Source organism: Sceloporus undulatus, chromosome 1 (assembly GCF_019175285.1).
Source record: "Sceloporus undulatus isolate JIND9_A2432 ecotype Alabama chromosome 1, SceUnd_v1.1, whole genome shotgun sequence".
In the NCBI taxonomy this organism is placed as follows: domain Eukaryota; kingdom Metazoa; phylum Chordata; class Lepidosauria; order Squamata; family Phrynosomatidae; genus Sceloporus; species Sceloporus undulatus.
In genome coordinates, this window is record NC_056522.1 from 231332737 (window position 1) to 231348061 (window position 15325).

The window sequence follows — 15325 nt, forward strand, 5'->3', positions numbered from 1 at the left end:
CCACCCGTCAGCTGAAAACAAGACATGCTGCTCTAAGCCTTTATCTTTAGGAACCCAATGTGAATGTGGTTTTAAAACCTGGTTAAAAACAACAGATTGTACCAAATACTTCCCCTCCCCCCCCCCCCCCCCCCCCCCCCCCGTGTTTTAGTTAACTAAAACTTTGGAGCTTCCATTGAAGCAATAAATACAACCCTTAGTTTAAAGAACAGAATCTTTTCTATGTGTTATAGGAGCGGGCTTCCCTCTCTATCCTCCATGTGTATCGGTTTATCATATCTGTGGTTTGGTGGCATGTCATGTGAAAAACCACACGTCTCGTCCTAACTGAAAAGCCAATCATCTTGAAAAAGCAGTAAGAGTAAACAGGGTATTGTGACGCACATTCTTTTCTTTTTTCAGGGCAAAAAACCCACACACATCTGTAACTCTTACAGACTTAGTGAAGCGGTAGTGCACTTAGTATGTTACCGAGGCTAACATCAGTTCTTATTTTGAATTTGTCTGTGACTTACCCAACAGTACTTTTATGATAAACCTGTTTTTAAAATCTGTTTAGCACATCAATCGGTTAACCATCTTATAAATAATTTCTGTGCAAGCTTCTTTTTGTCTTGGAAGAATATTTATGTCAGATAAAAAGTTGTCAGAGGGGGTTGTCCACTCCCCTTCTCCTCGGTGGTGGTGGTGGTGTTTCATGATGATGACATTGAGGTTTGCTCTACTTTTTGTTTACTGTGTAGGTGTCACAGTGTAAATCTACTTTTCATTCTGACAGCACTGAATGCCTTTTTATTATCTTTAAAAATACAATTTAGCAATTTAGCCAGTGCCTTTATCTGGCGTATATTATAAATTCTTTGCGTATCTGCTGGGGATGAGTGAAATAACCACTATGGAACAGATTCTGCTACTTTTGCACTGTGTAGAGCCGGTATAAGGAAAGTGTAACCGTCCAGATGTTGTTGGACTGCAGCTCCCATCACCACTGGGAAGAATAGCCTATAATGAGAATGTTGAGAGTTGTGGTCCATTAGCCTTGCAGTTAACAGGAGGTTTCCCATTCCTACTCTGCAAGGAAGTTGTTTTTAGACTCTGTTGTGATAACAAATCTTCAGTCATTACACTCTTTAGCCATAGTGTACAGTACAGATTTTCACCTGTAATGTGTTATAGGGTATATGTAAAACCTGTCTGAAAGATAGGGCCTCATCAAGTAATAAAATGTCCTTGAGGAGCTAGTTAATGTTTTCTACTGTCCTGATCAAAGCAAATGATCTTCAGCAAGTGCAATTAAGTTATGAATCTTAATATATTATCTTCACTTTACAGACTTGCACTAGCCAAGCTGTCTTTCGTCTCCAATCTGGCATTTGCCAGCTTTTCCGAGAAACTCTAATTCACAAGGGGTTTGTGGAAATTCAAACTCCAAAGATTATTTCTGGTATGTATTTGTTTATAATACATAATAATAATAATGAGTCCCAGTCCTGGGGAAAGAGTGGGATATAAATAAATAAATAAATTTATAAATAATGGATCCACTTTGCAGGCTGTAAATGTGTGTTTGTTGTGGACAAGCACCTATTACTCAGGTGGAAAGCATTAATTGATTCTAAGTCATCAATTATAGATTCAAATAATTTTTAAAGCTGAATTCTTTTTTGAAACAGTTTCTGATTTAAAGGGATGGCTCCTCTCTCTGCTGAAGTGCTCTGTTGGTAGGAAGAAACTTTCAGTCTACTACAGCTTGTTATTTAGTTCTTGTATTGCCATAAGAAAGAACTGTATGGAAAAAAATGAATTTTGTCTGGTTACAGCATGCCAGGTTGCATGCAGATAGCCATTGCCCCTGGCCTTGTGAAGCCAAAAGCCCTAATTTGCAACAGAATAGGAGTTATGTTAAAATATGAATTGCAACATCTACAAGCTTAATGAAACTCCTAATGCCCCTGTAAAGACATACCTGAATATCTTGTGCCATGTTTCTTCTCTGCTGGAAGTTGTGCCACAAAAAAGGGGACCAGTTTTGATATGAGTTTGAAGATCTATGCACTGTACACTTCTATAAAAGACATGGTCTGTTGACAAGAGTGTAATGGAACTGGGTGAGATAAAATAAAAGTATTGACCAAAAAAGTGTTGACCATCTGACCAAAGAAGATGATTATAAAGGCTAAGCACATCTACAAATTGATTAGATAACTCATGCCTATGTGTAAAACATCAGAGAATGAGACTGAAAATAATGAAGGTTGTTACTGTGACTTGTATGGCTTTCTTTAGACAGATCAAATGTCCCATTCAGAAGCATGCTGCTAAGTTTCTCGTGCTTCATAAATGGTCTCCTTTGTTTTTCAGCTGCTAGTGAAGGTGGTGCCAATGTATTTACTGTTTCCTACTTCAAAAGCAGTGCCTACCTTGCACAGTCCCCACAGCTGTATAAGCAGATGTGTATTTGTGCTGACTTTGACAAGGTTTTCTGCATTGGACCAGGTAAAGAAAGTTCTTCATTTTTTTTCCACTCTAATTACAAATGCAGCCATCCTGTCTCTGGAACAAACGTGCACTAAATGTTGGGGTTATGCATGTGTTAAGCCTTGCAAGGCCTTTTCCTTTCTAATCTGCAAACCAAACAAAAGTTTCATGCAAAAGCTGCTAATCCATGTGGCAGCTTGACAGGGCTTGCAGGCGGAACAAATGTAATATTCAGCTGAAATAAGAACCATGAACAGAGTGATGGTGTTCTCTAGTGGCTGTTAGAGTGTCATACAGAAGTTTCTGGCAGGGAACATGATGACTGCAGCTGGATGACTGTAGTTTCAGTGAACTTAATGCAAAGCTATGAGCTTGATAGTTCTAGTAGTTTGTTAAAGTATATTTGCTAGAAATTAGTACATTCTAAATAAGACTGCAAAATATTCTTGTGTGCTGTTTTTTCCCCCCAGAGCACATAAGTTCCATATTAGTAGTGTACACACTTATGTTCTCTCCCTCTTTCTATAGAAATACTCCAGCTATATGTTACTGGAAAACTATGCTCCTCATATATTAAAGGAATAGGTTTACCTTCATCCATCTTCTCCCACACAAGGGGAAATGTATGTCTTCATGCTAGATCACTTTTAAGGAGAGAAACTGTATGAGTAATTGATACTGGGGCTCTGGACAGTGAGCCCTGTAATCTAAAAGATAGAGTGCAGGTAGTGATGCTGAAAATAGAAAGACACCCAGGTTAATGCCTGGACTGTGGTGATATTGTGAGATACAGAAACTGTTTTAAAGCACTTTCACCAGCCTTTAAGTGTCACCAGTTTCATTATTGGCTTAAATGTTTTGCAAATTATTCTGAGAGGGCTTGTCTGCACACCTCTTTGGAAAAAATCTGATCCGCAACACTCATGTGGTCTACTGACCTTATTACCTCTCCCCCCAAAAAAACACACACACATATCCATACCTCAGACACCTGTGGAACTGGCATTGGCCTGTGGTCTTCAAGGCAAGAGCTGTGATGTCCCACTCTCCCCATTGTTATTCCACTTCTTGTCTAAAACCCAGATTATAAGCACGTGGAGCTGTGGATGTGCCTGTCAATTTATGGCAGCCCTATGAATTTCATAGGCTTGTCTTAAGCAAGGGTTTTCTTAGGCAGAGGTGGTTTTGCCAGTTTTTTCCTCTGAACTATAGCTACTGAATGACTATGAAGTATTCACTCATATAAATCAGTTACAAATGAGTCTCACTTGGAGCCCCAATCAATTTTCTAGGCTGGCTTTTAACATCAGCACAGAAACTGGCTTGTGAACTATTTTCTTTTCAGAAATTTGTTCAAGAAAATAATGAAGGTTTTAGTTTAAAATCCAATATTGCTTTCAAATGCAGTTTTTACTAACTGTGATAAGGAAGGGAAATGTGAGGTTTATAGGAACAGTATTACCATGTAATCCATATTGATAGTTGAAAAGCTATGCTGGCAGTAGAGAAGAGTTTTATTTCCAATAATAGCTACCATTTTGCCTACTCAAAATAGTGTTTGCTATTAGAGTCTCTCTAAGGCTAGCTGTAATAATAATGATAGATTAATTTATAGTGATAAAGCAATTTAAAAAGTGTTTTTCTCCATGTAGTATTTAGAGCAGAAGACTCAAACACTCATAGACACCTGACAGAGTTTGTTGGTCTGGATATTGAAATGGCCTTTAATTACCATTATCATGAAGTGGTGGAAGAAATTGCAGACACCATGGTGCAAATATTCAAAGGACTCCAAGAAAGGTAAAATTAAGGGCTTCATACTGCGATAGAAGCTGAAGGAAAACAAGTTATAAAGGTAATAGGCAGCACAGCTTATACCTTGACAAGTGAAAATATAGTTAGTGGCTACCTTGTGCTTCCAGTCATGTTAGACTGGAGAAATGCTGTCATTCACAGTACAGCATGCCATCGTATGGGCTTCAAGCACTAATATGACAGAGATTTTACATCATCTGGTTTAGACAAGAGCTCCTGTTTTTAGTATGTGTTTATAGCTTACACATTGAAGAGTGCCTTCACTTGTCAGCTGTCTGCATTTTATGTAAATACCTGAACAATTTTTGACACTACAGTTAATTATTAAGGAGCAAACATCTTCTACGAAGGAACAAAATAGAATTTTCTTTTTGTGCTGAAAAACACTAGAGATTGGCATAGTCCAATAAAACGGGCACAGAAGTGTATAAAGCAAGAACAAAAGTGTAAAATCCAAACCTCACCCTCATTAACCAGATATAAAAAAAAAAAACAATCAGTTTGTCAGTGGAGAATAAGTTAACTAACAAAATTCATATCTGTTGTGAGGAAGTGTTATCACTGATACCTTTTTTGAAAGGATGAAACATGGGAAGGGATTGAACAGATTTATAAATTGGCTTTTCTTGGTTTTAATAGTTGAGAACTTATTTATTATTTGAAAAGACTCCCAGCATGCCTTAGAAAGTTTAATGTTTAGGCTTGCAATCTAAGACCCAGTACAAAAAGAAGAGGGGTTGCATAGGAGAATGAAAAAAGGAATTAGTCCTTAGTTAGAAAGTTCTTACAGATATTTTTTCTGATAAAGCCAACGGATGGGGCTAGGTTGGTTCTCTCACTTGCCATCAGTTTCCTGTTGCACCTTGGTTAAGTTAGAACCTACTTGATAAATATGTTTTGTCTTTTCACAGTTGATTTCCATCTGTGTTTACACAAATTGATTGGGGTTTTTTAAAATATATATCTGGTTAATGAGGTTTGGATGTTTAGCATAATTGTTGTAAAGTTCACCCTGCTTAGTTACTATAGGAGAATGTACAGTGATATTTTTTTTTAATGTGTATAATGTCACATATTAGTTATATTATCTCAGAGTTATTCCTTCTGCAGAGGAAGGAATAAAAATAAATCTTGCATGATATCAGAGTGCACTCTTGTGGCAAAAGATGGTACTGTCATTCTTTTTTGTGCACTTGCTTTGCGGAATATAATTTTTTCTGTATGCAGGTTTCAAACTGAAATCCAGACTGTGAGCAAACAGTTTCCATGTGAACCATTCAAATTTTTGGAGCCAACTCTGAGGCTGGAGTACCCAGAAGCTCTGGCTATGCTTCGGGAAGCTGGAGTAGAAATGGGTGATGAAGATGATCTCAGGTACATTCATATTTCCTGGAGAAGGTAGCAGTATCTTTTGACACTTAAGGTGTAACCACTTCTGAAATAACATTTGGGCTGCATCTCCTATGAAGACAAATCATGATTGGAGTTTTCAGAATCCTTACATAACCCTTCGTTAGGAATTGTCCCTGTAGTGCACATATGCATGGAAGAGTACTTCAATAAGATAAATTGGGGGGGGGGGGGGGGGGAGAGGGGAGATCTCTAAAGAATGTCTGTAACAATGGAGTCTCCCCATTTCAAATAACACAGAGATCAATTTGAAGAGAAGGACACAAATAAGTGTAGTTCAAGTTGCAGCCTTAGTAATTTAGGAACAAATATTTATCTCACACTAATGAAGATCCAGTTCCAGGTAAATGAATAGCAGTGTATATTCTCTTTCCTTTCTAGGCCCTTGTCAGGTTTCTTTACAGGTTCATATTATCTCAAGAATGACCCCATGTACGAACACCTGCCCTTAGAAGGAAGTTGTACAGCATTTCATTTTATGGTATAGCATGTCTACCAAGTTGGAACAGTGTCATCAGAAGTAAAGAAGGGAAAAGGAAAGCAGCACACACACCTTCCCCTTAAAGCCCCTTTGCCATCAAGCAGTTGCTGTAACCTTCTTAAATCAAGTGTTTGCTAAAATGTGGTTGATAAAAGTGTAAATGTTACAAAATAGTGAACAAAAATCTGAACACATCTTCAATCTTGGAAGAACACGTTGAAAGGATAGTAGCACAATTATTTCACATGCTTCCTTCAGCCAACCAGCAAGCACCCATCTCTGCCTAATACTCAGACTGGCTGCAATGACAGTATTATTGTCCTTCCCGCCTTCTTTACCACTCTATGCTTCAAAGCCCAATGTTCTTAGCCTCAACTCTTGCTTCCTCCCAGAAACGAAGACCCAACCCGTTCAGCATGCATAGCTGAGGACCGATTTTTCAAGCCTCACAGTTTTTGCTTTAAACTGCCAATAAACTTTTGAACTGATTTCCCCTTGATGAAATGTAATGTTTAAATGGGTCGGTCTTTAAAGTCTGAAGATCAGCCACATGATTTTGCTGAACATGTAGCTTCACATGTATACATACTGTATCAATAACAGAGTAAAAACTCAAAAATAATATTCCTCCATATTATTTTTGCAAAGAAACTCTCTCTCTGATTGGCTGCCTGAAGAAACTGTTTCACAATACTTTGTAATAAAGTTTCTTCACAGCATGAAACTATATACTACATTATTCCCTATATAGACAAATTGTGAATATGCATTATGTATTGATGAATTTATATATCTGATTTTGCCCTGCTTTTGTTATGAAGAGCTTTGAGCATAATGTACAGTAGATCTTCCACATTTGCTGGAGGTTATGGGTTGAGGACCCCCATGAAAGTGGGAAAACCGCAAATGAAAAAACACAGGGTTTTCTACCTAAGAGAACACCACTCTATGAATCTCTAGGTCCTCCAGCATAAGTCTGTTGTCAACATCTGCTAGAAGTTGTCCACAGAATTGCTCTGGAGAACCTACAAATGCATATTGTTCTTTAGGTCCTTCAGCATGATTTCTGGCGTTGACCATCTCTGGAGGCTTTAGAGATACCTAGATAGAACATATTGATCAAATCCATGAATCCATGAATAATCAAATCTGAAAAAGTCAAAGCCACAAATGGGAAGGAATTACTATATGCAGAGTCAGTATATAAGTGTAGTGATTATTGTTGGAAGCCAGGGGCCACCCTGCATGACTAACTATGCAGTCTGGGCTGGCCAAGCATTGATTACAAGGGATGAAACCTGTTGCAGATTTGGAAAACAGGTATAGGCAGCACTGAAACAGCCTTTCCTTAACTGCATTTGGATCTTGTCTGGAGACTTTAATCCATTATTTATGTTCACATTCTGAAACATTTAACATGAACCTATACACACATACATTATCTCTTTGTAGGATTTCCTGTTTTGCCAAAGGTAATACATAAAGTCTTGAGTCCCATAAAGTCTTACAGACATGCATAGTGAGCCAGCTGCTGCATAAATCTGACCTTGAGCATTTTTGTTTTCAGTACCCCAAGTGAAAAACTTTTGGGCCGTCTGGTGAAAGAAAAGGTAATGCTGATTAATCTTGGTAACTGATTAATATAGCATTAATATGTTATAAGTCAAATTTGTGCATCAGCACTAGCCACAGAAATTTTATTTATTTATTTGTAGCATAGCATAGCATTCATATAAAGTATTTTATATTAAAAGCTATTATCTTAGGACTAGAATGGCATGAATTTAAATACCTTTAGGCATATTGGATTTAATTGGCAATTATGCATCTCGAATATTTTTCTTTGTACAAAATTAAGAACAAGCATGAAACTTGGAGTGCTTCTATGTATGTTTTGCAAAATCCTCTTCCATTTAAAAAATGCTTAATGTTATTAATATTGTTTCCAGTATGACACCGATTTCTATATTCTTGACAAATATCCATTGGCTGTAAGACCTTTTTATACGATGCCAGATCCACAAAATTGTGTAAGTAAAGCCTTGTATTTCACCATTGCTTTGAAATGTACTATGAACCCATTGCTGAATAGTCCACTGTCATGGGTCAGCATGGGATGTATATTTCAACTACACCATAAGCATGTGGCATGTTTGTGGTCTTTAATTTTGTGTTAAAGGGGTATATATCATTCTCTCAAATTCTGAATTATTTATGTTAACCCTATGCTTACAGCTTATTTGCAGAATAAAATTGTATGAGCGATCTCTAAAGCAGGTCTGGGGTTTATTTAAAAGAAGCATATTACAAATAATAGTGATTCTTATACTTTTATTAACTACTTTGTATAGTTTTTTATTTGTATTATTTTTCAATACGTTAGCTACTTTGAGTCTCATTATTGGAAGAAAGGCAGGATATACATGAATAAAATATATAAAATAAAAGTTACTTTTCAGGCTAATGAGGAAAATACCATTATATCTACTATATATAATGGGTAGGGGGGTTGTCACAGAAAGAAATACGTATTTATCAGTATCTGTGGGGTATCAGAATGTGTGTTGTGCTTATCCTAATTGTGTGTATATGCCTTCAATATGAAAAATACAAGATGTTTCTTGAAAACAATGGTGCTTTCAATGGTGCAGAACAGTGCAGAACCCTATAATCTGCTATCCACATCATTCAGAATTGGACTCAGCAGTGCACCGCAGTACTTGCTGTAGGAGTGTTGCTGGCAGGAAGCATTCCAAATTCTGGGGCACTGCATGATTTTGGAATATATTTCTGGGGGCACAGAATGATTGTGGGAGGAAGTGTCATATGTTGCTGCTCCCTAGCAAAGGAGAGGTTACCTAAATTGCTGGGGGTCCTGAGGAGGCCAGGGTAACTTCTGGCTGGGACCTTGGTCTATGTATAACAGCTCCAAATCCAGAGAACTCCAGAGCAATTTCCAAATTAATGTAGTTTATTTAAAAGGAGGGATTAACACACATGTGCCCACAAGAACTAATGAAGCAAAGGTGGTAGGTAATAGTGAGTTACAGGGTTGATAAGAGGTAATACTCTACTGATCCTGAAGCATAGCTCCAATTTCAGGACACCTGGATTGGAAGTGGTGCAGTAGCTGCTGACGGAACATGGGGTGGCCAGCTAGTGAAGTGCCTGGCTGAAATCAGAATGCCTGTCTGGCTCCTGACTAGGCCAATTTACTAGTGCCAAAGCACTCATATTTAAACCCAGAAATGGTCCTAAAGGCAGTATTTCAGGAGTTGATGGGCTTAAGCAGCCTTCCCAGGGGAGAAGAACAAGGTGTGATATGTAATAACCAGACAATCAGTATAAATCTTCTCAGACAAAAAGTTTCATTCCCAGAAGGAAACTCCCTTTGTCTGCTATATGCAAGCAATCTCCCAATTCTTAGCCTAGGGATTATGCTGATTACAATCTGAGAGATGGATCAACCTAGTATAGTTGGTTGCCTGTGCTAGGGTGCCCCCTTTTGGGCTATTTGCCTAAGACATCCCTGTTTGATATAGACTTGATAGCAAAGGTCACAGAGAGGTGACTGAGAGCTGGATCTTTGGCTACAGAGATTACCTGAGACAAAGACTTGAAGGTCTTTCTGCCACTTGCCAGGGACAAGAGTCAGCTTTTGCTGCTTTTGTATTTGCTTTTGTTTTAGATTTGCTGCTCCTTGTGTTTTAGGACATTGGTGGACTGGAGATAAACTACCAAAAAAAGCTCAGTTCACTTTATTGTTATACCATTCTTTTGTCTGTTTACAGTTTCCAACCCATCCACCCACTCTAGTTTCTTATATTTTAGATTTAGCATTGGTTAGTTCAAGTACCATCCCCTACATTCAACCTGGACTCCAAACACGAGCATTCATCCATGAAGCACCCTTATTTGATTTCTTGTGAGACCCCTGGTCTTCATCTGAGCCCAGTGTAGTCTTACGTTTACACATTCAAACCATCCATGTTACAGACCATTTAATTGCCATTTGTTAAGATAATTTCTTTCCTTTCAGAAAACCTCTAATTCCTATGATATGTTTATGAGAGGTGAAGAGATTTTGTCTGGTGCTCAGCGAGTTCATGACCCACAGCTACTGACTGAGAGAGCCTTGCATCATGGCATTGGTAATACTTCAGTTATAGCTGTTTACTGATAAGATGTGTATTAAGCTTTAAAAATCACTGTATAGTTCAGGGTATGTGACTAGGTGGTAGAGATGAGGGATTAAAGCTGGAAACAGAAACTTTGATTGTTTGATCGTCACATGTTTACTCACAGTAGGGGTGTTGTATATACTGTTCTTAGGTGAGGATAGCCTGATTTGGCTTAACTGCCAAAAAGAGTGACATCTGTCAAATTGTACTTGCTTTCTTCAGCAACATATCACAACATTTTAAATGGTTTTTAGCTATAGGCAATGGCTCTAATGAAACTTTTCCAGGGAATTTTCTAGAGGTTCAATGTTCTCATCCCATAGAGCATGCATGTCAGACTCACTATGATTATAGTTCAGTATATTTCATTTATCCAGAAATTCAAGGGACAATCAGACATGTTCAGATAAATGGGGGTTATTTATAGGGTTATGCCCTAATGTAGGCTTGTGTATAAGGGAGGCACAACAAGTGGATTTGGTCTAGGCTTTTCAAACTGGCCATCACCTCACTTAGTGAATGTGTAGTTGTTAACTTTATTTCTGAAAGAGGGTCAGAATATATTTTCCTGAGCTAGTAAAATACCTTAGTAAGTAGTTATGGATACAGGGTGTGAGGTATTGTTTTTCCTTATAGATGTGATGAGGAATATGTGGTCCTCAGATGTTGTTGGACTGCCATTTCTATCAGGCTTATCCAGCATAGCCAGTAGTGAAAGCTGATGAGATTTGTAGTCCAAAAGCATCTGAAAGACCACATGTTGTCTATCCCTGCCCTGTAGCAATATTATGTTATGTAGCCTTTAGGAGAGATTTTTCTTTGGAGAGATAGTTTTAATATTGCATTTAATCTTCTTATCAGCACTGCTAATACTTCAAGCAACGACGGCAGCATCTGCCTTTTCTTTTTTCCCTTTTGTCCTTTCTTTCCCCTTTTTCTTCTTTTGTACTATTGTCAAACTCCAATGTAGTAAAGTCTGCATAGATTTCTGTCACCTTAATTTTCCAAATCCAGAGTGCCTTGTGAAACTCAGAGAAGCACTCTGGGAAATTAAGATGGCAGGTATGACTGTTTGGAGCATTGCTTCACAGCAGCCAGCATAACCACCATGAAAAAAAAAGTGAATACTGTAAAGGAAAACGGTGATGCTACTGCCACAAATGATTGTGTAAACCAGGGGAGTTGTGGTGGAATCAAAGAGTTCCCTTTTTCTTCCTTGTAAAGCTTTTAACAAAGGTTGTGTGGCATGATTACTTTCGTTTGGAACTTTTAGGTTAGAATGTGTTGGAAAGTGTGTAAAGTCTCTCTTGAGAGAGAAAGAGAGACCCATTTGATTCTTTTCTGTCATCAGGTAAATTGAATAGGTCCTTCCTTTCTTCCTAACTTTTAAACCTCTTATCCACAGATAGAAAGAGGGACCTTGCTACCTATCAGTAGGAAGGAATCAAATGAGCCCTTGAAAACCCCCACAAAAAACCACAAATGAACCCTTCTTTTCTCTCTTTTCTTTATTTTTAAAGTGCATGTATGCTTTAAGGAGCAACAGGCTTAACAAGACATTGGTTACTAGCACTGGATTTGTGCTTTTAAAAGTTGTGAGAAGACTGAAACAACTTTTTGAATAGTACTGGTTCTTTCAACTATAAGTGTTTTTTGACCTATGATGCTAATGACAGTTGGAACTGAACAAAAATGAACTACTTCCTTTTCAGATTTGGAAAAAATAAAGTCATACATTGATTCCTTTCGCTTTGGTGCTCCTCCTCATGCTGGTGGTGGCATAGGTAATATAGCTCATTTTATTTTACTCTTTACTAGCCTTTGCTTAATATCAGAGGGAAGACAAAGATAATTGTATATTTGAGCTGAATTTAGAAAACCAACCTTGATTTACAGGGAAAGAGGTTTTTGAGAAATATTCTATCCTGTTCTTCTCTTGAGGGTTTCTACTTTAATAAGCTATCCTGTGCACTATAGTTTCTTTTTAGGAAACAATGATCAAGGAAGTAATCAGACAATATTTAAAGACCACATTCAAAAGAGAAATTTCTACTACTTGTTACCTGTGTTCTTCCATTTCCCACTACCAGGCTATGGAATAACAAGGAAAGGAAACAATAGTCTGTCTGATGAGCGTGTATTCCTACTGTTAATACAGATCATGCTGTATAGTTGAGAATCCTAGGTGCCTTTTGATGCTACTTCTTTAAGGCAGCCCATGCCCCAAGCTAGGGGCCATCTTAAACATGATGGCCAAGATCCTATATTGGAGTATAGCACTACTTGTGCAGTTATTCATCCATTCCATCCCATACAGTAGTTGTCAAGCCCTGGGAAGAGCTGCTGTTGCTGCTTACCGGTGATGAAAGAAGAAGAAGAGATTATTCAGACCATGAAGCAACAGCTGGATTCAACCCAGTGAGGAAGAGGGACAAACAAGGTGCACTCATAGAACAAGGTGCACTCCCCCACAACCCAGAGCAGCCATACCTTCATGGTCTGAATTGCCTACTTCCCTCACTCTCTGTCCCACCAGTAAGAAGCAGCAGCATCACCTCCCAGGGCTTGACAGCTGCCATCGGGGATGGAATGAAAGAGCAACAGAATAGCCCCACGCTCCCCATCAAAATGCAAGGGAGAGACTTACATATGCATATGCTGCACTTACATGTGCACCTATCACTTAACCAGATGTCAGCCTATGAGCAAAATACTGTATAGGTTTCCTTATCACATTTTTCTGTTGTAGGGCTGATCAGGAGAAATAGGTGGAAGGCAGATATGTTTGAGGGTGGGGGTGGGGAAACTATCTTCTGGATTTCTGCCCCTTCCATTGTCCAATTCTTGGTTTTGTTCCAGCCAAACTCTGAAACCAGGCAGAAGGAAAAACAGCTGGGGGCAAGGTAGACTTATAGGGAGGCATCAGTGGTCGTGGTGAGGGTTATCTGATCATCTGTAGTGGTGCTGAAATCCACTGTCACAAATATGTTGTCATAATTCCTGAAGATCAGATGTTACAGTAAACTATGAATTGTTGTGAAGAAATGAATGGGAGCTGAAGAGAGTGGGATCAATCTCTCTTCCTTTCCCTCTCCTCTTCTGCCGTGGCTGCAAAGAAGAGAAACTTTCACTTTAGGTTTTGATTAACTGCTGCTTTCATTTCATTAAAACCTGACAAATTGTTGTTAACCTGTTTAACAGTGGGACATTTCATCCTGTTTTATTGCAGAATCTACACTGCATTCTGTGACATTGTTTTCTTTCCCACCATTTAGTTATAGCATTTTGATTCCACTTTAATTGTCATAGCTGCATCCACTGGAATCCTGCTATTGGTAGTTTAGGGAGACGCATTAGGACTTCTCAAGTAGAGAGCTCCCCTGGTGTCTGGACAAACGTCAAACCCCAAGATGCAAGCAGGGTAGTGAAAATGGAATCACAGTGCTATAATTCTGTAAAATTCTTAATTGTGTGTAATTGTAGGGGGGGGGGGACTTACATTAGGTGCACAGGTTTAAACAGTGTCTTCAGATTTCAACCACTTGCCATATAGAAGGGTTCCTCCCCCCATAAATAAAAAAACAGCTGGGACAAAAAAGTGTCAACAAATCTGTTTGGGTTTTTTTTTTTTTTTTGCTTTGTTTTGTTTTTCTGTTGTTGTTTTTGCTATTGGATGACTCCTCTCTCCCAACCAATGTAACGAACATGGAGACAAAAAAGTCCCATGACATTTTGACAAACCATGATCCCATGAAACAGAAGTGACAGTGCTACATCTGGGGGAAACTGATTCCTCTCCCCCTATGGTACGGCATGGGTGTTCATTGGAGTCACAAAATACCCCATAATGCAAGAAATGCAGATTTGTTTTATATCTTTCCTTTTGTCTGATTTTATTTTACATTTATTCCACCTTGTATTTTCAGATTTTTGGTGGGATGCACATACATATATATATTCTTTTGGTTGTGGGGCATTTTTATATCCTGCTATAAATTACGGTAGATTTCTCATTTGAATTCACAGAGTGCACATTTGAAAAATGAGAAAGAGGGAAAAAATTCATTGTCATACCTGCATTTATAATGATTTGTAAAACAATCCACTCTTTTTATACATGCACAACTGTATGCTTGGTCTTCTAATTAATCAAACTGTATCTAATTTTGACAGGATTAGAAAGAGTCACCATGCTGTACCTTGGGTTGAGCAATGTCCGACAAACATCCATGTTCCCTCGCGATCCTAAACGTCTAACACCTTGAGTGGACTAAAGGCCTGCATTTAAAAGTTTATTCCTTACTGTCATAAAACTAAGCCTAAATGCAGTATGCATTTAATCTACTGAAGTGCCACAATAGTGAATATTCAACTCACATATTACTAATATTTGAAATTAGAAATTTTACATGATTTAATTCTGATGTAAAAAAGTTGTACCTTTTTCAGAAAATGTACTTGATCAAGTTAAAACTACTATTATTATCTTGTACTTTAGCAAGTTTCTAAACACTTGAATTTTAATTTAAAAAATCATAGTTGTACAGAGTAAAGCTAAATTTGTTTTTGAGACACTTGGCAACAAAGTTTATCTCAAATGTAGACTGATCAGCTGTCATGAGTAAATTTGATAAATAGCAAATTGGACAATGGTTGAGACGCAACTGGAAAATAGTGGATTAACTGATTAAATATGAATTAACTGAAATGCAGGTTGCAATAAAATTTCTTAACTACCTATTCTATGTGTCATTTTTCAACATTGTTCATCTTGTCTCATTCAGTAATTCTATCTAGTACTAAGCCTTACATTTATCTATTTTCTCCTATGTAAATCTGATCTAAATCCAGTTTGAGTCTGCTTTAACTGCTTGACTCAGTGCTAGGGATTTCTGGGAATTGTAGTTTATTGTGACACCAGAACTCCCTGACAGAGAAGGCTAAATGTCTCACAAAACTA

The 15325-nt window shown here is 38.0% G+C and overlaps 1 protein-coding gene across 1 annotated transcript in view; it reads left to right on the forward strand.

The window, feature by feature from the left end:
* The window catches only part of DARS1 (aspartyl-tRNA synthetase 1), a 56676-nt gene extending 41573 nt beyond the window's left edge, over window positions 1–15103 (forward strand). Inside the window, exons 8-16 of the mRNA XM_042464301.1 lie at window positions 1333–1444; window positions 2362–2496; window positions 4131–4278; window positions 5521–5667; window positions 7752–7794; window positions 8134–8214; window positions 10224–10335; window positions 12078–12149; window positions 14539–15103. Coding sequence (XP_042320235.1) covers window positions 1333–1444; window positions 2362–2496; window positions 4131–4278; window positions 5521–5667; window positions 7752–7794; window positions 8134–8214; window positions 10224–10335; window positions 12078–12149; window positions 14539–14630 — 942 coding nt within the window. The 3' untranslated portion in view covers window positions 14631–15103. The remainder of the gene's footprint in view (window positions 1–1332; window positions 1445–2361; window positions 2497–4130; window positions 4279–5520; window positions 5668–7751; window positions 7795–8133; window positions 8215–10223; window positions 10336–12077; window positions 12150–14538) is intronic.
* Window positions 15104–15325: the final 222 nt, after the last annotated feature.